The sequence below is a fragment of the Sinohyriopsis cumingii genome, chromosome 3, assembly GCF_028554795.1.
Source record: "Sinohyriopsis cumingii isolate HCF-2022 chromosome 3, ASM2855479v2, whole genome shotgun sequence".
Lineage (NCBI taxonomy): Eukaryota > Metazoa > Mollusca > Bivalvia > Unionida > Unionidae > Sinohyriopsis > Sinohyriopsis cumingii.
Window position 1 is genome coordinate 52,495,658 of NC_142963.1, and position 26,059 is coordinate 52,521,716.

Genomic DNA, 26,059 nt, shown 5'->3' on the forward strand with positions numbered 1-26,059 from the left:
TTTCTAAAACTTCATCCAAAAGTGACAAAGTCCTAAACATTTCAAAGTTAATACGAAACAAATCGACCAATGTTTATGACAGCACATTTCTACCAAAATAATTAAAATCGAGATTTGCGCGAACAAAACCTAAGTTCGCCATATAAATTCCGCTGTGGATGCCACGTTCAACAAACAGATCATCAAACATTCTTCCGACATAACGGAGGAGTTTAATTAATACGATCGAAATCTCGAACATATTTATTATAAGAAGATCTTGTTTTAAATCAGATTGGCACATTCACAAATGTCTTCACACCATAGTGGTCATGTATTCAGACCACAGTGGTCACTAATGGTCTTTAATATCACGAATGTGAATTTGAAGTCTTTAGAACTACTTGTTAGAGGTCAATTAAAAGAAAATGCCTGTAAGTATTTTGAATGATTTAATTATCTATATTTTATAAAAGTGCTTGCAAAGATTCCGGTCAGAAGTGTAACAAATTCTGTTGGAGTCCTGTCGTATAACGGTCAGAAGAAACATAATGCTCGCACCTGCGTATTTGTCGACTACAAAGAGGGTACATGTGTCGAGTCGTAAATAATATAACAAGTGCGGCACCGTGCTCGAGTCCTCGGTTTTAACAAGCCATTGCATTAAGATGGCGACACTCATGGACAACCGGATAAATAAACTTTTCGAAAGTTACCGAAATCCTATGTTTTACGCGTTACATTTGACACTGCATGAAATTATGTTGTACATAATTTAGTTTTAGCTTTTCAAATATAGACATGTCTGTCAGCGATCCTTTACTGAAGAAATTGAAAGGTTAGCTGCTAAAATTTAAATGCAAATCGTCCCACCCACTGCAATTACCAATTCACAAATACCACCATAACAGTTGACAGTAGACAAAGTCGGAGTTTCATTAAATGAGAAGAAACATGAGCTCGTTAATCTATTTCACCAACTAGAAACAGTAATAAAACAAATTACTTGTACAATCAGACGTATGAAGTTTCTTTTTTTTTATATATGTGAATGTGACAAGTTTATAAAGGAATTTAGGAATATGTAATATGAATGCAAAAATCGTTTTTAACAGATTCTAAAATTATCACTGATAGAGACAATAATATTAAATAGACAAAGGTAGAAAGGGAAAAAAGTAGAGAACAGTGCCTCAACCATTTGATCACATTCAAGAGGGCTCTCAAAACTCACTTATTTTGACTGCAAGAACAAACTTAAAGACCTAATAATGTTTCCTACCTGAAATATTCTAAGCATGTTTTTTATTTTTTAATGTTTTTATAATTTCATGTTGTTTGTTTTTTTAATAATATTATTATGTTTCTTATCTTATAGGTGTTGTCTAATGTTGTAAAGCGCATAGAGCTTCTAAAGATTAGGCGCTATACAAAGTTCTCATTATTATTATTATTATTTAATGTACAATATTTTGGTAGATTCGGACTAAATTTTGGGCTGATTCAACTCGTGTAAAATATTATCTAATTAAGAAAAATAATGGAACACACCTATTTTATTTTAGTAGTTATTCTTCCTTTGAAACAGTTTGTAACAGGTTGATTTTTGCCTTTTAAGTTTACATAAAATAGTTATTACATTTGGATCTACTGGTTTGTCCACAATATTAGTTCTAAATGCTTCTCAAAAATAGAGTAAACTGTTTCAATTTTGTACAAAGGTGAATGAGCTGTTTTGAAAATATTTAACTATTAAGTTGACAATGCAAGATAAACAGCCTTGCTTTTTTCATTTGATTTTTATATAGAACAACACCATTAACTCATGTAAAATTGGGGTTTTGCTTCCTTAAAACCAGTTTTTAACTGTGCAGCATACCTGGGAGATAATGAGAAATAGATTTTAAATAATTGTAATTTGTACATTTACATCTAAGATAAAATTTAATACATTTTTACATGACCCAATTCATGCAGTCTGAATCAGCCTGCACATGCATTTACCAGCTAAATACTTCTCTATATGGTGAAAAATACACTGGGACAACAAGAACAATATTGTGTGGCACTACAGAGATGCTAAAGGTCACTGGCCACCTATATTGTACAAACGTGTGATATTATTATAGTTATAAATAAAACGCATTGGTTATGTATGCACACCATAAAAATGTTTAATTAGACTTAAAGCTCCGATTTATAAAGTGAAAAAATTATTCAGCAATCTCTGTAAACAATTGGTAGTTTCCTTGTGCCAAAACCTGATATGATGTACATGTATCCCTTCTCTTCAGACCTAGCCATTCAAGTGCTTAATTTTCCCACATAAATGTCTATGTGATATAGCGTACGATCATGCTTTTGTACAGCATATTTCACGCACTGTGTTGCATACAGATGTAGCCAAAAGAGCAATGATGGGAAAAAGCATTCTTTCATTTTCCAAAAAACTATGTTTACCAGAAAAAAGTGGATTTAATCTGTGGGATCGAATAGGGGAGGGATGGGAAAGTTGTACCATTTATGCCGGATTATAGTGAATTTGGCCCAAAGACAATTCGGCCCAACTCGAAATACAGTTCTGCCAAACTTAACAATAGTTTGTAGGTTCTTTTTCTTCAACAAAAAAGTAGATGCTATGTAAGATAGGTTTTAGGAAAAAGAAACTAAATTTAAACAAACTATTTTGATATTCTTTGAAAGAAAATAATCATACTTCGTAACGTACATATTTATGAGAGTAAACACAAACTGACATATCTTGCTTGTTCTGATTAAAATATTTATATACATTTTTTATGCTAAAAAATATATACATCTGCACAACGACATTCTCAATTTAAGTCTTCTGGTCAAATTATCAATAATCATTTATGAAACAAAAGAATTATCAATAATCATTTATGAAACAAAAGTATGTAACATATTTTACCTCATTCGTATACATTTTGCTAAGGGTAGTGTACATGAGATATTATAACAAATATACTTAATTTTAGGTTTCACGTAACACAGCTGCATACAATACATACTAGATTACACATGAGAGAGAGAGAGAATAATGTTGTGCATGTTGTGATTATGTAATTGCTGCAATATGTTTTTCTTCAAGTTGTCTTAGTGTGTGTGCGCATAAATTGAAAGCTTGTCATTACTGGTCAATATCGTCAATCATATTTGCTCCATTGATAAACATACACTTATTTGAAAATAAAATGAAAGATATTAACCTTGTATTGTTATCATATATTCCTTCTTTTTTCATCGTGCAAAAATTATTTTTTTAAAAATATATATCCACGAACTCCGTATATGTAGCAGATGCCGGCTTGCATATGCATCCTTTAATGTAGTGTGTATCACTTATGTCAAATAACAAAATCGCAAATGAGACGAAAGTATTACCCGATTGCTTGAAGCCACCTGCCATTTACAGATGATAATTTACTTATTGCAAACTGACCCAGATTGTATTGTATCCAGGTTAACTATAAGTCAGTATCTCGCAGATAAAATTTTTTATTATTTTAAAATACATTCAGTGGGAGTGCAAATGATAATCTTTTTGCTAGCATTGGTTACAAATGTATTATTAAAGCAAGTTATTATTGTGTATACTATTTGCCCTGCAAATATCAATTATGATTACATATTGCAAACAAATAAAGGCCTGGGTGATAAACGCAACTGGCAAGGAGCAATAAACAACTCATTGTTTAAACTTACTGACAGGATATCAAATACATAGGTTATTTTATTACAATGCAAACCAACACTGGAAACTTGACTTTGGTATCTTTTAAGTGTGCTGATTTTTTTTTCTGAAGTCGGACGACAAAAGCAAGTCAAGTTTGGTTCCTTCGGATTCTTTAAGTGTGCCGATTTCTTTCATCTTTTTTTTAATATAAAATCTGCCAACATAGGGAAGCCAGCATTGATTCTTTTTACCTGTATTAATGGGAATTTTAAAAATAAATTGAAACAATGTAACAGTTTTGAAAGAGACATAATCTAGTGCATCATGCACGCATACCGATAGAAGGCTGAACAGTAAATTAGTATTCATTAGTTTCATCTAAATATTCCCTATCTATAGTTTATAGTGTTTTATTTTTCGACAAGAAGATGTACGTCATTTCAGGTTGGTGTCCTCTATAGGTGCGAAATCGTAACTAAGGGGAAGTAACAGGGTTGATACTTCTCTTTCAAGTAATTAACTTATTTTTTCTTCTTTACATTTGATAATTTTTTTGTTCTTTTTGTGCGAGTATAACTATTTTTAATCATGTAATGCAAATCTGATATAAATAGGAAAATGTTGGAGTATGGCCGGTGACCTTTAAGTGTTTGTGTGTTTTGTGCAAAGGAATTTTTGTTCCTCTTATAGAGGACAATAGACTTATTTAACTGTATCTGATTTTTCTAGTCTTTTACAAGTCACATTGATTGGAATTCACATATAAGAAATTTGCTGGTCCTGTAGTCTGAAATATACAAGCAGAATTTTATACTTGCCTCTCAACCTTCCTACTTGATGGACACAAAGGCTCCTTTCATTCATAGGATGAGCACAGGCTGGTAGTTATTGGAATCAACATGTTTGTGTGTTTATGTATATTAATTAAGTGGCTGTTACAGTACTTTACAATGACTTAAGAAGTTGAACTTACTGATGATATTAGGGATAAGATATTGGATTATTTGGCTCTAATTAGCAACAGTACAGTAGCTTGTATGTAGTGTTGTAGCAAATATAAATTTTATACTTAAACTTTGATAACTTTTGCCAGGTCTCTACAAGCATATGTTTTTCACATTTATATTTAGTTGCAAAGATAGAAAACATATGTGAGAGTGATTAGAGATGAACTAATTACTTACATGTTAATGCATTAAGTCCTAGACAAAGCATTATTGAGAAATTAAAGCTTTTTTTTAGCACATGAAGGACAGATATCTCAATGTTTCACATTGAGATAATAGTGCCATATGTTGTACTCACTCATAAGATGAGGAAAACTGGAAACTGCACAGACCCAGATCTGCCATTGCATAATGCACTGGCAGATCTGAGTCTGTTAAGTTTGTTAGGAGTAATCGGTAGAACAAAAAACATAGACCCTGACCTGCAAGTGCATTATGCTCAATCAGAAGAGGATCTTTGTTGTTTTCAGTTTGACTTGTCTTATAGCGAGTTATACAGTATATCATGATGTCTTCAGTGAAGTGCGCTACTTTGATTCATAAGAGGTGGCATTGATTATCATAAGTATGGTTTTGTGAAAGGTAGGAGTTAAAAATGAAGCATAAAGTTTGGTTGTGTCTGCTTTACCATAACTGACCACATCTTTTGAAGACATTACATCTCATACCTTTATCTTTTACTTTTGTATGCCATTTACAAAATTTAACATTGTTGCATTTTATATTTTATATTCATTTACTTAACATTTAGGTTTATTTGGAAGGGTTCATCTTTTGAGAGGATTGATACAAATCATTTTTACATTTTTCAAACATTTATCGTTAGTTATAAGCATGTAGTCTAGACACTATTTTGCTGAGGTGCCAATTTAGCAGTACTATATTCATACATACATGCATAGGGGCCCCAAGTGGCCGAGTGGTCTAAAGCGCTGTCCGTTATGGATTACTGCCATCTCACCTCTGTCTGCGCCGGTTCGAGTCTTGGATTTAGCCAGTGTGGGTATATGAGAAAGCTTGCCAGTAGCTTCTCGTGGGTCGGTGGTTCTTTCCAGGGTTTTCCCGGGTTCTTCCTCCACCATTAATACTGGCCGCCATGTATAGCCTATCGTGTGCTGAAAAATGGTGTTAAACCACACAACAACAACAGCAACATACATGCATACTTTTCCATGTAGACTACCACCCTAGCTACCCAGTACAATAATTTTGTGGAATATTATGTTCATTGATGATTATCAGAATATTATAAATATATTTAGAATCAGGAATTAGTTGTATTAAAGATAATTAGTATTTTCTGCCCTCTATAAATTTATTGTTATGTCATTTGCATTCTTTGTTGAAGTTCTTGTACTCAGTAAATCATGAGAAATGGAATGCAAAACCAGAAGCCGATGTTTTTCAGCAAGTAGTAGATATGCATTACTACAAGATTTTGCTTTGCAAGTGAAACTTTATACTGCTTGAGTGATAATAACAATATGAAAAAGGAACAGCAAGAAGAGCAAACAAAAGTTGTGTGTGTATGTGTGTGTGATTTGGATTTTTAATGTAGCTTTAACAATTTTTCAGTCATATCACTACGATGTCTGCAGTGTGGCCGTTTATAGCAATGTCTAGCACTGGAGCATCATGCTGCAGACATGTAGCATGATGTGTCCCACCCAGTCACATTGTCCTGGTACCAGGCCGACCAGTCCTAATGCTAACCTCTTAATGCTGAACACCAAGTGAGGCAGCTGTTAGTATCATTTTTATAAGTCTTTGTTATGACTCGGCCAGGGATCGAACCCATGACCTCCCACATCCAACAAAAGTTGCTTTCAAGTGTGTTCTGATCCATTTTGTTATGTCTTGGAGATAAGTGTGATACATTGTGACATGTTTTTATGTTTTTTGTTTGATGGAATGTTATGTTTTTAATACTTTTTTCAAAAGAGCACAAATCATAATGTCTTTTTAAATGTTGAATAGGTGCTTGAATAAGGACCAGTAAATAATTTATATTGGACTTTATAAATGCTTCCTCTAACTTCTTTGTTAAATATTTTAAATAGCACATGCATAAAACAAAAGATTAAGGCAGTAACTAAATGCAGTTTGCATACAAACTGCTTGACATAAAGCTCACAGATAGGTTGCTTTACATAAGAACATGTATATATAGAACCCATTATGTTAACCTGGCCTATGGCCTCACCAAAACATAGTCTAAGTTGTAAATGCAGCTGGCCAACCTTTTGTGACTATATGTATGCAGACTGAGGACATTGCATAGCAGTATGGTGATTTATTGCACTGTGACACATGATCATTTTCTCCTCTGCAAAAGAGACTATTGTTGTATGGATTTTTGTATTTTTTTATATGTCATAATTGTCCATTTTTAGATGTAAATTTGTTTTATTTAGTCCATACTAGTTTTAGCTAGTATATGCAGTATCTATTTGCATCCTTCATTCTTGGAAGATGATGTAGTTGTGCTCAGAAGTAGCCAGTTAGTTCCCACTCAGGAATGAAAGTCTCTGTTGCATCTACTTCACTTAACAGTGGCCACATGATGTTGTATCCTGTCCTTTTAGTAGACTCTTGTATCCTCTGTAAGTTGCAACTGTTGTCTCTCATATCTTTGAAGTCCTTAGTTGAGCTCATGCTTCCAGCTACTTTGGTCCTGAGCAAGTCCTTCCCAGCTATCTAAAAGGACAGGATGCAACATCATGTGGCAACCCAAGACACCACTGTTGAGTGCAGCAGATACAACAGAGACTTTCATTCCTGAGTGGGAACTAACTGGCTACTTCTGAGCACAACTACATCATGTCAATGGCCAAAGGCCTAATGTCTAGCTTGCACTAATATATGGGTGACCAGCAGCCTTTTTCCAGAGGCCAGCTCACCATAGAGGATGTCCTTTGGTATACATCCATCATCCATTCAATGCACTTGCCCAAACCATCATAGGCAATACTATCTTAGCAATGTGATCATGCTGGGGATGTGTGCATGCTCTAAAACTTCTGTGATGGGAACTTTATCTTTCCTGAAGATGCTGAGAATGCATCAGAATAAGTGATGGTGAAAGCTGTTTAGTCTTTTTTTAAATGACATTTCTTGAAAAATTATCAGAAAGTGGCATTTTTAAGAAATTCAGTTTTGCTTTGCTTCTCTATCCATACTGCTTGGACCACTAAAATCAAAAGGATTATATGGTGAGAAAAAATTATAACTATAGTGTAATTAAATCTTTAATGGTTTCCTTTCCTTCTGTAGGCATGAAGTGGGTAATTCTTGAGTCTAAGTTCTTGAATTTTAGCTTTCAAGTTCTCAATATATCCTTCAAGCTTAATTTTGCATATTTAATAATATCTTCCAATGTCTTTACCTCATCGGATAAAATGAAGGATTTGACAGTTGGATTGAGTCCATTTATTGCATCGTCAGAGATCTCTGATGCTAAATTTTTCGTGTCCATCTCTTTCATCTTTACTTTTTCCATATTGTATTGCAAAGTGACACTTCTATGTAAGATCTCTAACTCATGTGATGTGACAATCTGGATGAGAAGAACAACTCCATAAATTGTTTTAACTGGGTAAATTCATTCTGAGCTTACTCTCTGAGCAAGTACAGCTAATGATCTGCGTCATCCGATACATATAATAAAAGATGTAGTGCTTTTACATCCCATGTTAGTTTCTTGACCTCACAGAATTTTTCACATTTTGAAAACTACACTTTTGCACTGTCATTGTTCCCAGAGACTGATGTGGTGATGTCTGTCCTAGGAACCATTTTTTTCTCTCAATATAATTCTAACTTAGCCGAAAAGTCAACTGCATGGAATATTCTCCACCACCATGCCTGACCAATGATTCTGGTTTGTCCAGATGACCATAGAGGTATTGAGGTGGCAATCTCAGTGGTAACCCAAAATTAAGTCATGGTAGATACTTACTGTAAATATAAACGCTGCATATGAAACACTTTCCCGTTCATTTCCCAAAGTTGCAACCCTATAATGGAACTATAGTTCAATTATTCAGTTCATCTTGCCTTATCTAATATATATTAAGCTACATAAAATCGCTGTGGTCATAGTGACAGTATGAGCTTGAAAATCTCATTATTGCTACTCCTCCTGAAATGATGATTTCACCATTAGATTATTTGTTATGTCTAGTTAGTCCAAAATAAAAATGGTGCTAATCTTAAATGCAATATGGCTGCCACAGTGGCCCTCTTGAAAATCTCATTTTTGTTCGTGATTGATTATTGTTGATTTCAGCACTAAGAAGTTAAAAGGAAAATAAAGCTGTCTTGTCTTGGATGACTTTAAATTCCTTTTAGCCAGTAGAACATAAGTCTCTTCGAGGGACTCTTGTCCAGACATTGTTTCTGAAGTAGCACTGCTATATCAAACATAATCTTTATGCAGGACCAGCATGGTATTGATTTGTGGGTTTTCAGAGTCAGATAGAGTCAAGATGGTCACTACAGTCACTATGACCATAGATAGTTAGACAGATGGTCATATGGATAGAGGATCAAAATTATGCCAATATTATAGCGTTACATATACAGACTGCATTTTGAATGTGTACTTGCTAATCTATTTTTAGGTCACATTTTGGAGTTGAGGTCTAGATCAGAAACAGTTAGAGATGGCCATCCTCGTTTAGTGTCCCTTTGTCACACACTTGAGTGTATCTTCTCCAAAGGTCTTAAGAGTGAGTATAGTGTAATGTCCCTTTGTCACACACTTGAGTGTATCTTCTCCAAAGGTCTTAAGAGTGAGTATAGTGTAGTGTCCGTTTGTCACACACTTGAGTGTATCTTCTCCAAAGGTCTTAAGAGTAAGTATAACCAGAACTGAGGCACAAATATGTATCTGGAAAATCATTAGAAATATCAGAGATAGCTTTCTCCATTGAACAAAATACTATGTACATGCACCTGCTAAGTGACAGCAAAATATAAAAATACATCATTTTGGACCCCCATATTCAAAGATATTATAATCATGGTCCAAAAAGATGAATTCTCCGAACTCCATAGCTGGTATATATTTTCAGACACTGGTACTGTAACTAAGGAATATCTGAATTTACTTTGAAATGTTTTTGGAGCCTGTCAGTACCTTCAGCATGGTACAGTGGTCCCCATCTTATAAGATCACTCCTTCTACAGCTGGAAAGTGGCCTTGTATTTGGGGTTAGCTTTCTAGAGGACGATCACACAGATGAGGGTAATAATTACTTGAAAGGTGCAGCTAGTTAATTTTTAAATATTTAATACTTTAATTTAAATACAACATGCATGTTATAGAATCAGTGTCATAAAACTTATGTTAATATTATTTAAAATAGTTATGATAAATCATCAGCTGTAGTGCAAAACTGTTAAAAAGTCTTGTGAATACAAACATCGAGCTGTAACTATCATTCTACATATATTTCATTTTCCCACTACTGCAGAATGAATAATGTAGATTTAACAATTTTTCAGTCATATCGATACAATGTCTGTAGACAGGCAGTTTATAGTGATGTCTGGCACTGGGGCATCATGCCACAGACATGTAACAATGATGTCCAAATCGTGACTCCATGCAGACCAGTCCTAACACAAACCTCTTAATGCTGAGTGCCTAGCGAGGCAACTGTTGGTACCATTTTTATAAGTCTTTGGTATGACTCGGTCTGTGAATCGAATCCACAACCTCCTGCATCCAAGGTGGACACTCTAACCACTAGGCCACCGGAGCGGTCTGTATTAAAATGAAGAATACAGTTTGAAATTTTTATGCAAAGAAAGAAACATTCCTGAAAAATCCAGAAAAAATGTTATTTTACATAATTGTGGCATTTCTCTTTGAAATAAACAAAACAAACCGAACCTAAAAGGAGGAAGTTAAGTACAGATTTGGGGGTTAAGAATAATGGGAATGAAAAGAGTCACTGACATCCAGATTTTTGAATGTCTTTTCCCTATTGACCTTGATATAGTTCTGAGATCAGTCATTTTGACCTAATTTGTGATGCATGGGGCTGAAGCACCACTGAGGAAACCAGGTATCACTCAGGATAACTGTATATTGTTATAAGAAGGTCAAACTAATAAAACCCATGTTTAATGAAATTTTTAGCCCATCCAGCTGTAAAACCAACTAACATGGCACAATGTAAAACCTTATTTCATGCATTTGTTACAAGTTTATAAGCATTAGAGTAAGTCAGTTTCCATTTAGTTTAATATCAGTCTGATTAAATTCAGAACTCCACTCAGTGTCTTACATGATGATATAACAGCGACCACTTAGGGGTCATGTTCTGCTGACCTATATTATTATCATAATTGCAAATATTATCAGCCAGTCTGATGAAGTAGTATATATTTGCATTTGGGAAACTGCTACTACTATTACTACTACTACTACTACTACTGCTGCTTTATTTATAGAGGGTGACTCATTAGTCAAGGACTATTCTCCCTTGAGGCCCTCTTAAGAAGAGTATAACAATGCACATTATATGAAGATAGCAATAATTACTGTTTATTTTAACATGTTTAGTATTAAAATACTAAATTCCATTATCTGTTAGAAACACATACATACTCATGATATCTCTTCTTAAAAACTCCAATATTTTCAGCAGATTGTACATGCAGTGGAAGCTTGTTCCAGAGAACTGTACCAGAGTATTGGAAGCACTTTTTAAATTGCTCTGTTCTTGGTTTTTTTGTGCTAGAAGGTTTCCATACATTTCCAGACATAGAAAAATCAATTCTCAGCATACATGATACAGATTATTTAAGATAGATAATTTGCTTCTTACAATTTGTATCAGAAGAAATGTATGAAATATTTAGGGTACATGATTCCTTTAACATTCAAGACAAAGACATCAACAAACATACTGTATATAGGGCATCAATGATTGTAGATGATGAAGATGACCATTTGGATGCCTTATGTACAAGTCCCAAGGCTGGATAAAGATATATCAGCTGTCATCATGTCTTACAAAGTAGATATTTGAGTGTTCCAAGTGACCTCAGAGTCAGTTAGAAATATAGAGTTGCTTTACTTAGCATCAGTACTCTATTCATACATTTGTAGAAAGATGCATGGGACATGTTAGGTGATATTTTTGTCAGGAGAGAAGCTCACCACACTCTGTCAAATGTCCTCACTGCTGTATGCAATCTTGACTTGGTGAGATTGGATGTCTTTCTAGGCTTGTTGTCACTCAAGCCCAAATCACCCAGTGACTTTATGTTCATTGATGTTCCGATTTCCCACACATCGATTGGAGTCCATATTGAAAAGGTTAAGAAGCAGGCTGCTCAGGTTTTGTCTCTGTAGCTTGTCTGACCTTCACCTTCTTCCTGTTGTCACTATCAGCCTCATTCCAGCAGTCATTTTAACCATGAGAGTAATATTGATGGCATCAGTCTTCCTAGCAACAAGAGATGTTTACTAAAGGATGAGGGAAAGCCCATTTTCTTGATCCACAAGTCTCAGAACAATTGGCAGTGAGCCATCACAAATACCACCTAATGATGATTTAGGCTTTATACTGTTTAATTTTCATCAGACCTGGCACATGTTTCCAGAAATGAACAGGTGATCCAAGTTGTTTGGAGTGTGAAAGAATCTCATTTATTCTTCACCCTCCATTTTTTATATTTCCTTTCTATGACAGATTTCCCAAATGACTCAGGGAAGGCACTTATTTTGAAGAAGATTCCTACTTTGCTGCTGAAGCAGTCAGTGGATATTGTTCACAAATGTGATTCTCTAGGTTCTTATTCATTTTCATAAATCTGGTTCCCTGGGCATTTATTCAAGACTCATATCCAGGGTGTGAATGTAAACAGAAAGCTGTGACTGGTGATTGACTTGAGCTGGTGAACAAATTCATATCTGTATTCAAGTCATTTTTTAGACTTTCAGTAAAGAGAGACAACTTTGTTCTTATCCTTGACTTGATGTGTGCCTACATTCTCATTCTGATTTGCCTTTGTTCTGCAAGTTCCTTTTGTTCATTTTTTTTGCACCATTAAGAACTCCATCTCAGGCCATCAAACTTCACCAAGACAGATGAATGCATCATCACCATCATCCAGTTGACCTTGACAAAAGCGATGGCAGCATACCTGGCTGGTATAATGCAAAAACATATCAAATTAAACTCTCGTACAAGATATAAATTATTTACTCTCAGCTGGATTTTCATGTGAACAGGAAAAATCAGATCTGTGTTTCTACTCACAGATTTTACATCTAGGAATGGAGCTTCTGGTTCATCACAATTTAGTGTGCCTTCCCTCCAAGTGCATTAGTGTGGATTGTTGAACTCACTAAGTCTGTCTCTAAGAAGACTTGGATTTCTATAAGGGACTTTTTATAACTCCTGTGACTTTTTAGTATGTCTTTCATCTCAGCAGGTTATCCATGTACATTTTTGCAGCAGCCTCATTTTTGCTTAATTTCCTGTTGCCTAGATTATTGTAATTACATCTCAGCCTAGATCAAACACTTCATTTGTCAGTGACAAAATGTAGGATGGGCTATTGGCAGCAGTGCCTTTGAGGACACTCCAAACTGGAAGGTATTATCTGTACAGACAAATACTATGCAAGGATGGTGTGCCTGCTTTTTGCATCACTTCCTTACAATCAGTCACAAGTGGAGGTAGGAAGAGAGTGCCTTTCAGAAAATCTATAAACGGCTTTAATTCACAGCTGCATTGAGGAAGGCTGCTGTCATCATGCCTAACAATTTTGTGATAGTCAGTTGCCTACTCAGAGTAGATGGAACTAAATTACTCATTCTCTTTGTTATGATCAGGGATTTTCATAATTGGTACTCACTGCATCAGTGCATTGTCTAGATAAGACACACCAGGCTGGTTCATTGTACTGTTTGACACATTATAGGGATAGAACAGACATTTCACACTGTGTAGTCTTTCCACATGTCAGTCTTCCAGGTTTGCTCACTTTGGGGTCATCTGTTTGATCACTTTGCAGCAAAGTGTAATCACAAGTTACCTACCCTTGTGTCTCCAGTACCAATCCCAATCACAAGCTACCCACATTTGAGTCTCTGGTACTAACACCAGAAGCCTGAGCAGTGGACACTGTCATTCAGTCTGGATGTGATCTTGGTGTACACAGGTATGAGATCACAGTCTTCCATCCCAGTTCAGACATATTTCTCTTTCATACTTGACTTTAGCTGGAAATCCCTGTGTACAAAGGAGTTCGTCCCTTTTGTGGTGGAGAAGATTGTGTGAGCTAGAAAAACCATACACTTTGAACACATGAGGGAACGTGATACATCATTCTCTTACAGACTACCATCATGCTGCTTATTCTTTTCTCTGTCTGCTTGAGAAATTAACTGTGATTAATATTAAATGCCATAATTGCTCGATGATTTCTGACAAATTCATTTGATATAGGTCATGACAAAGATCTTGCTAACTTTGTTGTCCAAATTTGATCTGAACTAGCCCCAATCACTCACATTGTTACCCAAATGGAATTACTCATGGGTTCTCATCTGGCTCAGTTCCATTAAGTTTTGAGTCTTTGCTCTAGATGTTGTTGAAGTTGCTGTCACACAAATCATGCTTCCTGATAGCTTTGACATTGGCTGGCAGGGTTAATGAATTGTGAGCCAGTTTAATGATTCATTCAGGGTTCATGACCTTTTACCATTTATGGATCATCAGTAGGTTATCATTTGCTCTCACCCTTGACTTCTAGAGAGGCAGAAGTCCAAGAGCCAGTCCATGCTTTGAAGTGCTGTATTAAATGTACTGAAAGCATTTTTCAGGGTCATCAGAGACCTTTCTTCTCTGTAAAGGTTTACCAGACCTTATTGATATGAGTACAACCTTATCATAAGCTAGAGCTTTCAGTGGATTAACCTGGAATTTGTTTTGGTAAGGAAATGGTATATGTTGTTAATCCACAAACTCTGGTTGAAGCTTCACAGCAATTACCTATTAGCCAGTTTCACTGTTGTCCCTCATTTGTACCCTGTCGTTGTTGTGACATTGATTTCACCCTTGAAATGAGGAACCATATCATCCTCCAGTGGGTTACAAAGGTAGAGGTTGGATGATGGAGAAAGGAAGTTTTTATTGTAAATTATGCTTTTCCAAGAACATTTACCCAATCATATCATAAAAAAGCCCTCCCATACCTCCTCACAATCATTAGCATCCATGTTTATGCCTTGCACATACATAAACCAATGAGCATCCATTACATGGGTACCAACCAAGAAAAGACAGGGAAGGTAATTGTTATGGGGTCTTGGAAGAGTTTCTTCCCATAGATACTGTTATTATAGTCTGTAATGTGACTGAGTAAGTATTCTTTGAAAAACAAATTCCTTTCATGTATTTACTTGCTCAAGGGCTGTTTGACTTTTGCATTGCATTGACAATGGTTAGGCAGGCTTCATAATAGGCATTGTGCAGTTCCTCAGTCATGGTCTATATGGACAATATATTAGGCCCTGTATAAAGCCTTCTGGGTTCTGGTTTTGATGTGTTGCATTAGGATTCAGATGATTAATGATAGCCTGTCCATTGTGATTATTATTGTCATAAGTATAGGCCTGAACAAGGTATTCATTAATTTATATTTTTAAAATATTCCCTTAATTTTAAAATTGCTTTACTATCAACATTATATCAGGATCAGTTAAATCTATTGACTAGGAAACTTTTTGTTCACCATATAAGGTTACTTTGTTCATATGCAGTGACCTTTCAAGCTCCCTAGGGAGCACCTACCCATCTCCAGATTGAGCCCCAGAATACCTGAACCCCTAGCCAAATATCTTGGACGCTGGCAGGTATGATCCTATAGCCTATTCTTTTGTGCCAACATTTGTGAATTTGTGAATGCATGAAAAATAGGGATTGGTGGCAATAATTTCATAGATTGAAGAAATTGTTAGAGAGGTTATTGTCCTTGTCTAATCTTGATATGAATATTTAAGGTTTTAGTTTCATCATATTCAACATTGCTGAAAACCAATTGGCAATAGTAATTTAGGACATTTTTCTCTTTCTCTTAAATGAAAACAATTTGACAATTATCTCAGATTTCTTTTGGAATTTCACAGATATTGAAAACTATTTATCTTGTCAAAATGTCTAAGTTCTGTTAAGCATGGTAACACAAAAATTATTGTTATTCCAGAGTCCAGCTCCTGGTTTAAAAAGTCAGGATATTGGGCATGGATTGTGAAGATTCCAATACTGACAGCAAACCAGAGGTAAATTTGCATTTGTATAACTCTTTGATGCTTGCTCTCTCTCTCTCTCTCTCTCTCTCTCTCTCTCTCACACACACACACTCAAGTTCATTTTCAGTAATTTTGTTGTAGAGTTATAGAAATGAATCTGTCAATGTGAAGATAATGCCTTTAATTTAGAGGAACTCTCAACCTTGTTTAGTTGTCAAGACAGCACAGTTGAAAGAGAAGAATGAGTCAGGAATATAAATCTATATTTAATATGTAACATTATCAAAATTTATGTTTCTAAAATTTCATATATATTTTCCTGTATTTAAATCTCAAGTTTAGGAGAAATGTTTATGTATTGTCATCGGATTTATTTCTGGTTCAGAAAATCCCAAGGAATGGTGGTGCATGTTTGTAACAGCAAAATTACTGTCAGAGTTGGTAGCAGAATATTCTGTTGTTAAAATGAAATTTTCAGTTCAGCACAATTGTTGTCTTCAGATATATGTATCTTTCAGAACCTGAATGTTCTTTTGTATGAATGTCTTTGTAATTAATGGAATTAATATCATTGTGATGAATTTCACTCTGACATCTTTCATTGTATTTAATATATTTGTAACAAACTTCATTGTAGTAAATATCATTTGTAATAAATATCATATGAATTAATGCAATTGTAATGAATGTGATTGTAATAAATATCATGTAATGGATGCTTTGTAATAAATATTGCAATAAATATTGTAATAGATGTCATTTTAATGGATATCACTATAATAAATATTGCAATTAATATCATTGTAATAAATATTGTAATACATATTCAAATAAATATCTTGGTCATGAAGGCCATTGTAATAGATATTATAATTGTAATAAACAATGTGATGAATATCATTGTAATAAATGTCATTTTAATGAATATCATTGTAATAAATATTGCAACAAATGTCATGGTGATGAATATTATTGTAATGAATATCATGGTAAGAAACAACTTGATTGTAATGGATGAATATTATGATAATGAGAATCAGCTTATTATTCTCATGCAAATATTTTTTGGCACAGAGATTTAATTTTTTTGTGGAGCATGTGTTCACAAATGGCAAGACATAGGTACAGTTTTTCTTATGACTACATTATTGGTGTTTTGAAATGTTAAGATTCTGTATTTAAGTTGTCTGGTAAATTTTCTGAAAGTCATATGTAGTATGGGGTTCATATCAATTTTTGGTGGCCACATTTCTAAAATTATTCAGCTGAACATTATTAACAAGCATTTACTAACCTGGAGAAGATTGGAATTTGCTTTCTAAAACAACGCAAACTTAAAAATACACAGTATTAATTAATTCAGGGTGATTGAAAGTTTTTAATTTTTACAGTGCTTTGATGCCAGTCTTGTTTCTTGTACATCTTAAATGAAAAATTAAATACCCATGTCTGTTTGCCAAATAAGAAAGACAAGGGCATTTGCCAGAAATGTATTTGCTTTAATGGCACAAAGGATATACTCGAGGCATATTACTAGCTAGCAAGTCATGAAAACTTTATTTTGTGAATTGGTAATGATACTGACTTATTGTGAGTTATATCATGATCTTGTTGTGATATTTATATATCTTGAATTACATCACTGAGATTATACTTTACATTTTTGGCTTTTCTATAGGATTAATCCCATCCTGATGATGACCATTGATGCTGTCAAAGAATGTAAAAAGGTAATACTCTAGAATTTACCATCCTGACAGTGACCATTGATGCTGTAAAAGGATGTAAAAGGTAATACTCTAGACTTTCCCATCCTGATGAGGATCATTGATGTTGTCAAAGGATGTAAAAAGGTCATACTCCAGACTTTACCATCCTGATAATGGTCATTAATGCTGTCAAAGAATGTAAAAAGGTAATACTCTAGACTTTACCATCCTGACAATGACCATTGATGCTGTCAAAAAATGTAAAAAGGTAATACTCTAGACTTTACCATCTTGACAATGACTGTTGATGCTGTCAAAGGATGTATAAAGGTAATACTCTAGACTTTCCCATCCTGATCAGGATCATTGATGTTGTCAAAGGATGTAAAAAGGTAATACTCTAGACTTTCCCATCCTGATCAGGATCATTGATGTTGTCAAAGGATGTAAAAAGGTAATACTCTAGACTTTACCATCCTGACAATGGTCATTAATGCTTCAAAGAATGTAAAAAGGTAATACTCTAGACTTTACCATCCTGACAATGACCATTGATGCTGTCAAAGGATGTATAAAGGTAATACTCTAGACTTTACCATCCTGACAATGACCATTGTTGCTGTCAAAGGATGTAAAAAGGTAATACTCTAGACTTTACCATCCTGACAAGGACCATTAATGCTGTCAAAGAATGTAAAAAGGTAATACTCTAGACTTTCCCATCCTGATCAGGATCATTGATGTTGTCAAAGGATGTAAAAAGGTCATACTCTAGACTTTCCCATCCTGATAAGGATCATTGATGTTGTCAAAGGATGTAAAAAGGTCATACTCTAGACTTTCCCATCCTGATCAGGATCATTGATGTTGTCAAAGAATGTATAAAGGTAATACTCTAGACTTTCCCATCCTGATCAGGATCATTGATGTTGTCAAAGGATGTAAAAGGTAATACTCTAGACTTTACCATCCTGACAATGACCATTGATGTTGCCAAAAAATGTTAAAAGGTAATAATATAGACTTTGCCATCGTGACAATGACCATTGATGCTGTCAGAGACTGTAAAAGGTAATACTGTAGCCTTTACCGTCCTGACAATGACCATTGATGCTGACAAAGGATATAAAAAGGTAATACTCTAGACTTTTCCATCCTGACAAGGACCATTGATGGTGTCAATTGTCAAAGAATGTAAACCTTAAGGTAATGCTCTAGACTTTAAGATCCTGTCTTGAAGGCAATTGATCCTATCAAAGAATGTGAATGATAATGCTCTAGATTTGACTTGGTTTGAAGATAGAAAAAAGAATGTAAAAAGGTAATATTCTAGAATTTACCATCCTGGCAATGACCATTGATGGTGACAAAAAATGTAAAATGGTAGTATTCTAGACTTTACCATCCTGGTAATGATCATTGATGGTGACAAAAAATGTAAAATGGTAGTATTCTAGACTTTACCATCCTGGCAATGGTCATTGATGGTGACAAAAAATGTAAAATGGTAGTATTCTAGACTTTACCATCCTGGCAATGATCATTGATGGTGACAAAAAATGTTAAAAGGTAATACTTTAGACTTTACCATCGTGATGATGACCATTGATGGTGTCAAACGTCAAAGAATGTAAAAACGTAAGGTAATGCTCTAGACTTTACCATCCTGTCTTGAAGGCAATTGATGCTATCAAAGAATGTAGAATGATAATGCTCTAGATTTGACTTGGTTTGAAGAAAGAAAAACCTATCATATTATGATGTTTTCTGTTTCCATTACATTATTTAGAACTGTGAGGTGTAGATAAGGTTTCACTTTAAATAGATCATTTGTAGGAGGGTTCTTTTCATGATAGATGGAATATGTAGATTATATGGCATTTAGTAATCTGTTGCTATTGAGGAATGATATTAGTAAATGTGTGTGTGCCTGTGTGGAGAGAAAGAGAGAGAGAGCAGGGGATAACAACCTTCTTTCTTTATCATATCCACATTTTGCAAGTTAGAGGCAATGTCAGTGAGTAAATAAATCTTCTCTCAGTCAGTTTTCCTTATAACCTAAATTACAGCTAATTGAGAAGCCCACATTGATTAGGATGAAAAGCAAGGATGATAATATTGAGAACACCAGGGTGGTCATATCATTGGGGCCCAGGTGATTATATTGAGAACACCAGGGAGGTCATATTGAGAGGGCCCAGGTAATCATATTTAGAGGGCCCATATGATCATATCGAGAGGCGGGGGGTGATCATATCAAGAGGCCCAGGGTGATCATATTGAGTGGTCCCAAGTGATCATATTGAGAGGTCTTAGGTGATCATATCGAGAGGCCCAGGGTGATCATATCAAGAGGCCTAGGGTGATTACATTGAGTGGTCCCAAGTGATCATATTGAGAGGGTCCAGGATGATCATGTTGAGAGGGCCCGGGTGATCATATCAAGAGGCCAAGGGTAATCATATTTATAGGCTCAGGGTGATATTTTGAGGAGGCCCATATGATTATATCAATAGGTACAAGGGTAATCCTATTTAAGAGGCCCAGGTGATCATATCAAGAGGCCAAGGGTAATCATATTGAGAAGGCCCAGGGTAATCGTATTGAGAGGACCCAGGGTGTTGGTATTGAGAGGACCCAAGATGGTCCTATCAAGAGGCTAAGGAAGAATATATTCGGTATGATGTTTTGCAAGGATGATGAGATGATAAAGTTTTTAATCTTTGATATAGTCAGGGTTTGATGAGGTATGTGTTGGAGGGTGGGTGGGTCACAAGCCACATTGACTTCATTGACTTAGTTAATATGTGCTTTTGACTGTAACACTATGAAATACACCTTTACACTAACTGAGGAAGAGTGATCGCATGTAATCATGAGAATTAGTAGATGACAATAAAGGTTTCAACCATGGATACAGCCACAAGGAGAAAGGGGGCTAAGTCAACAAAACAAAAGGTAATATGCAAATTAAGTTTGGGTATTTGAAATGAATGGCTTCCATGTATGTTTTTTCTATTTTCAGCTATATATTAATCCATGCCCAAGATTGAAAATCTTTTCCAAACATTAAGTGAAATCTGTAGCCCATTCATACACAGATTTGATTTTTTTAAAAATAACTACAGATAAATTATTTTTCAGACTCAGTCTTCCTTAGGAAAAGGACGTCACTTTATCCGTATGGCTCTTGTGAAACGAGTTCTCACAGTTCCAGTACAGATATTGGCAAAGGATAAACAGTTGGCAAATGTAAGTGATAATCAAGGATGGCAGTAAGTCACATTACTATGTTTTAGATGCTCTGTCACTACTTTTGCATGATTATTTTCTCCTGTTATTACCTAAAACAAGTAAAATGGCATGTTTGTAGTTTGGAACTTTTATGTCTTTTGGCTATGCATGATAAATTTCATGTTTATTTTAATGCAGACAGAATGAGCTTGACCTTTCTGGTTTGAGCTTGAATCTATTCCCTCTATATAGCTTCTTGAAGGAAAATAAAAACCAGTAGTAGTATTTTTACACCATCCTGTTTGCTTATACCTCCTAATTTTAAAAACAGAAGGCATCAAGGATATAAAAAATGCCGAAGATTTGGTCATTTCATATATTGATTTATAAGTTCTAACATGATTTTCATTAAGGGATCCCAAACACTCTCAGCTTGTTGGGATTTCGAATCAAAAGGGAATTTCTTTAGCAACACGGTCACCATATAAAATTAGACCAGTCCATGTTTTCAAGCAACAGATGTGATGAAGATCAGCGTATTTGAAAATCTTAATAATTCCATAAAGTTTGGATTCACATCTCTCTAAATACATGTATAAAAGAGTTCCTCCTATTTGTGTGTTCAGTTTTTTTAGAAATATTAAAACTAGACATAGCAAATGTTTGATGCAGATGACACTTTTCTTTTTGTTGAAAAAGACTAATTTATAAACCAGAAATAGACAGCAAGCAATTTGTTTGCTTGTTTACATCAGGTACTTCTAATTGCATTGAAACTCAAAAACATTTGACAGTGTTAGGGACCTCTTTTCAACAGTCAGGTTAGAAATTATAAATCAGTGAACAAAATGACTATTCTTTTTGCATTTTTTTTAATATCCTTTTTGTTTTTAATATCAGTACGAGGGTGGGGTACAAACATACAGAAGGGTATACAAATACTATAGTTCTTTCGTTGCTTGCATTAGTAATAAAGAATTCAATCATGCCCCATGGTGTAACAGTATTCATCATTCATTTGCTGTCTGATTTTTCCCGGGTTCTTCCTCCACCATTAATACTGGCCGCCATGCATAGCCAATCGTGTGCTGAAAAATGGCGTTAAACCCCACAACAACAACAACAACAACAACTAATTTTTTTGTCTTTGGACGCTTGAGGAGAAAAAGATTGGACCTATCACTGTCAAAGACATCACATCCCCCTTGTTCTTGGACACTTTCAACCATCATTTTAGAGGGTATATTGGCCAGGATAAGGCTCTATCAGACTTGTTAGCCAATTTTGACTCTTAATAGGCCAAAATCTCTCACTCTGTTTCCTAAATGGAAACTCGTTCTTGGATTTGACATGGCTCAACTAAGATCATTTCTAGACTCTAGCCAGAACCTCTTGCATGCCCTTTCAGTGGATGCAAACTATCTTCAGTTCAGATTGGTTGGTTAATGACGTAACCTGACTTTGTAGCTAATAATAGGTTGCCGTGAGCAGGAAATCAAAGGGTGGTCATATGTGTAGGAAATCAAAGAGTGGTCATGTGTAGAAAATCAAAGAGTGGTCATATGTGTAGGAAATCAAAGAGTGGTCATATTTATAGGAAATCAAAGAGTAGACATATGTATAGGAAATCAAAGAGTGGACATATGTGTAGGAAATCAAAGAGTGGTCATGTGTAGGAAATCAAAGAGTGGACATGAATAGGAAATCAAAGAGTGGACATATGTGTAGGAAATCAAAGAGGGGTTATATTATAGGAAATCAAAGAGTAGACGTGTAGGAAATTAAAGAGTGGACATGCATAGGAAATCAAAGAGTGGTCATATGCATAGGAAATCAGAGAGTGGTCATATGCATAGGAAATCAAAGAGTGGTCATATGTGTAGGAAATCAAAGAGTGATCATATGCATATGAAATCAAAGAGTGGTCATATGCATAGGAAATCAAAGAGTGGTCATATGTGTAGGAAATCAAAGAGCGGACATGCATAGGAAATCAAAGGGTGGTCATAAGCATATGAAAACAAAATAGTAGACGTGTAGGAAAACAAAGAGTGGTCATATGTGTAGGAAATCAAAGAGTGGTCATATGCATAGGAAATCAAAGAGTGTACATATGTGTAGGAAATCAAAGAGTGGTCATATGTGTAGGAAATCAAAGAGTGGACATATGTGTAGGAAATCAAAGAGTGGTCATATGTGTAGGAAATCAAAGAGTGGTCACATGTGTAGGAAATCAAAGAGTGGTCATATGCATAGGAAATCAAAGAGTGGACATATGTGTAGGAAATCAAAGAGTGGACATATGTGTAGGAAATCAAAGAGTGGACATATGTGTTGGAAATCAAAGAGTGGTCATATGTGTAGGAAATCAAAGAGTGGTCATATGCATAGGAAACCAAAGAGTGGACATATGTGTAGGAAATCAAAGAGTGGTCATATGCATAGGAATCAAAGTGTGGACATGTGTAGGAAATCAAAGAGTGGTCATATGTGTAGGAAATCAAAGAGTGGTCATATGCATAGGAAATCAAAGTGTGGTCATATGTGTAGGAAATCAAAGAGTGGTCATATGCATAGGAAATCAAAGTGTGGTCATATGTGTAGGAAATCAAAGAGTGGTCATATGTGTAGGAAATCAAAGAGTGGACATAAGTGTAGGAAATCAAAGAGTGGTCATACGTGTAGGAAACCAGAGAGTGGTCATATGTATGGTGAACTATCAGATCTCGAATGATCCGATACACACCATGAAGATTAAATTCGTGAGACTAGAGTGGTCTATGCAAACCGTACACTCAAACATCTTCATTTGAGACATTACAGAAGTCTTTGACTGGCATGCAGTCTCAACCTTCTCAAGGCTTTGTCTCCAAGATTTACAAAAATGAATTGAATTTGGTGGGTCCAGTGACTGCATTATGGGTGAGGCTGGATGCTCAATCATTCATTTCCTACAGCTATTACTTAATATCCTAGTGTTATTGTGGCTGGGGAATCTATTTGAAAGAGAAAGTTAATTATTTAGTAAATGTTAATTCTCCAAGAAGACTTAAGCAACATGAAAGACTTTTGTACTGCTCTTAATCAATTTTATGAACATGTTAACTTTAAATGTATAAAGGTATTTTTGTTACCAAATTTGATTTCGTGTAGTTTCTTTAAGAATATCTGAGATGATTTTTCAATCTGGACAGTTAGAATACAAGGAAGAAAAAATTGACTTTTTTATTCCAGGAAATTATTTTCAGCCAGTTTTTATGACTCTTAGTCTTAAACTAAGTAACAGAAAAGAGAGAAAACTATCAAGGTTTATAAAATTCAACAATAATTTATATCCCTAGAATACAAAGTGAAAAGTTAAAAAGAACTTCCATTATTGCGAATTAAATCCCAAATAGGCCAAAAAGTTCCATCACCAGTTCTAATGAATAAAGTTCTGATTAAATTCCAGTGGTGGTCAAAATAAGATTCAGTACTGAAGGTTCTGGTGGATGTGCCATTAGTCTTGAATGTACTAATGTACCTGTGGCTTGAAATGTGATGATGTGTTAACAGTCTTCCAATTAACCATAATAATATAATCCATATGTCCTTGTCTGAATTCACATTACTTCCATATTTATGTTTCTGTCCAAGAACATTATTCAGCACTTTGTATTCCCAGAGAATAATAATTTGAATAAATAATTCCACCCAAATAAAAATCTGAACACAATAGTACATATGATTCTGCTTCTGATATTAGCACAAGAATTACTCAAGATTATATAAAAGCTAAGACACACAGTAGAGCCAGGATGTAGGTCTAATGTGCATTTCTAGAAAATTCTATGTTGTAAACAGATAAAATCTGTTACTAAAATTATAATAAAGAACCTGGGAAACATCAGGTACAATGGGTTCTTCATGGGTAATCTCTTATATCCTAAACCAAGACTCAGATAAACATATTTACCTTTAAAGATGATGATCTTAGTATTTAACCCCCACTCTTTGAAAAATATTAACCATGTATTATTTGTTTACAAAATAAAAACGACATCATTGTCCTTAGTCAGGTATACAGTGAACTTGATTTAGGACAAGATCAAATCCAAAATACAATTATATATGACCAATAATTGTGCAGGAAAAAATTAACAAATGCAAATCATATATACATAACACAGTGGAATATCAGTTCCTTTGATTCACTCTTGTTTTTAAGATACAAGAAGTGTATGCCTCATGAAAGTGTGTTATGGTTTCATGTACATACAGAGCTGCTGGACCAAATTTTTGGTTCAACTATTCTGAGTTTTCCAAGGTAACAGAGGTGAGAAGTTACATTGGGTCTAAGAACATCTTTAAAGTTTGGCATAGTATTTGAGTGAATGATGTTTGTCACAGTTTTAGTGTATTTTGTTGTACTGATATTTTCTTTTTGCAGACATGGTATGCAGAAAATGAGACCATTTTGGGAGATGAGATTTTAATAGGTAACTCTGTAATACTTTATTTTTTTTAATGTATGACTTAAGGCGGAGCATATTATGTTTTGATGATGTCTATTCTTCTATCTGTTACAAATTTATTTCTGCACAGTAACCTGAGTTTCCCCTCTACAGTTACCAAACATTGTGGATGGCTTACACTAAGGTAAGAAATGAAGACGACTTAGAACGAAAGAAGAAAATTTAGTTCTTGTCCATATACACTCTGTCAAAGTTTGTGACTGACTTGTACATTGATTTGGGGTCAGAAGGTCTGTGACTGAGAGAAGAAAAATTAAATTTGCATAATAACTTTTGACCACATATATTGAACAGATGTTTGAGGAAGGCTTGTACCTAAAGTATGGAAGAGGCCTTTTGATTTTGGGGTCAAACAGTCAAGGGTTAAGGTCACCATGACTGAGAGAAGAAAAAGTGATTTTTGCATAATAACTTTTGTTATAGACCATGAACCATAACTCAAGTTTAAGGAGTGATTCTACTCCAGTTATGGAAGAAGTCTATTGATTTTGGATTCTTAAAGGCCAAATGTCAGAGCCAATCTGGCTTAAAGAAAATGCAGAATAACATCTGTTTTAAAGTAAGTATCTTGACCAAACATTATGAATGGCTTTAACTTAGATCAATACAGAAACTTATTGATTTTGGGTTCTTGAAGAGGT

The 26,059-nt window shown here is 34.8% G+C and overlaps 1 protein-coding gene across 1 annotated transcript in view; it reads left to right on the forward strand.

Moving 5' to 3' along the window:
• Positions 1-655: 655 nt before the first annotated feature.
• LOC149802865 (uncharacterized) overlaps positions 656-26,059 on the forward strand; it is an 85,947-nt gene continuing 60,543 nt past the window's right edge. Inside the window, exons 1-6 of the mRNA XM_089952310.1 lie at positions 656-817; positions 9,306-9,413; positions 15,916-15,991; positions 17,640-17,691; positions 20,815-20,922; positions 25,334-25,382. Coding sequence (XP_089808436.1) covers positions 781-817; positions 9,306-9,413; positions 15,916-15,991; positions 17,640-17,691; positions 20,815-20,922; positions 25,334-25,382 — 430 coding nt within the window. The 5' untranslated portion in view covers positions 656-780. The remainder of the gene's footprint in view (positions 818-9,305; positions 9,414-15,915; positions 15,992-17,639; positions 17,692-20,814; positions 20,923-25,333; positions 25,383-26,059) is intronic.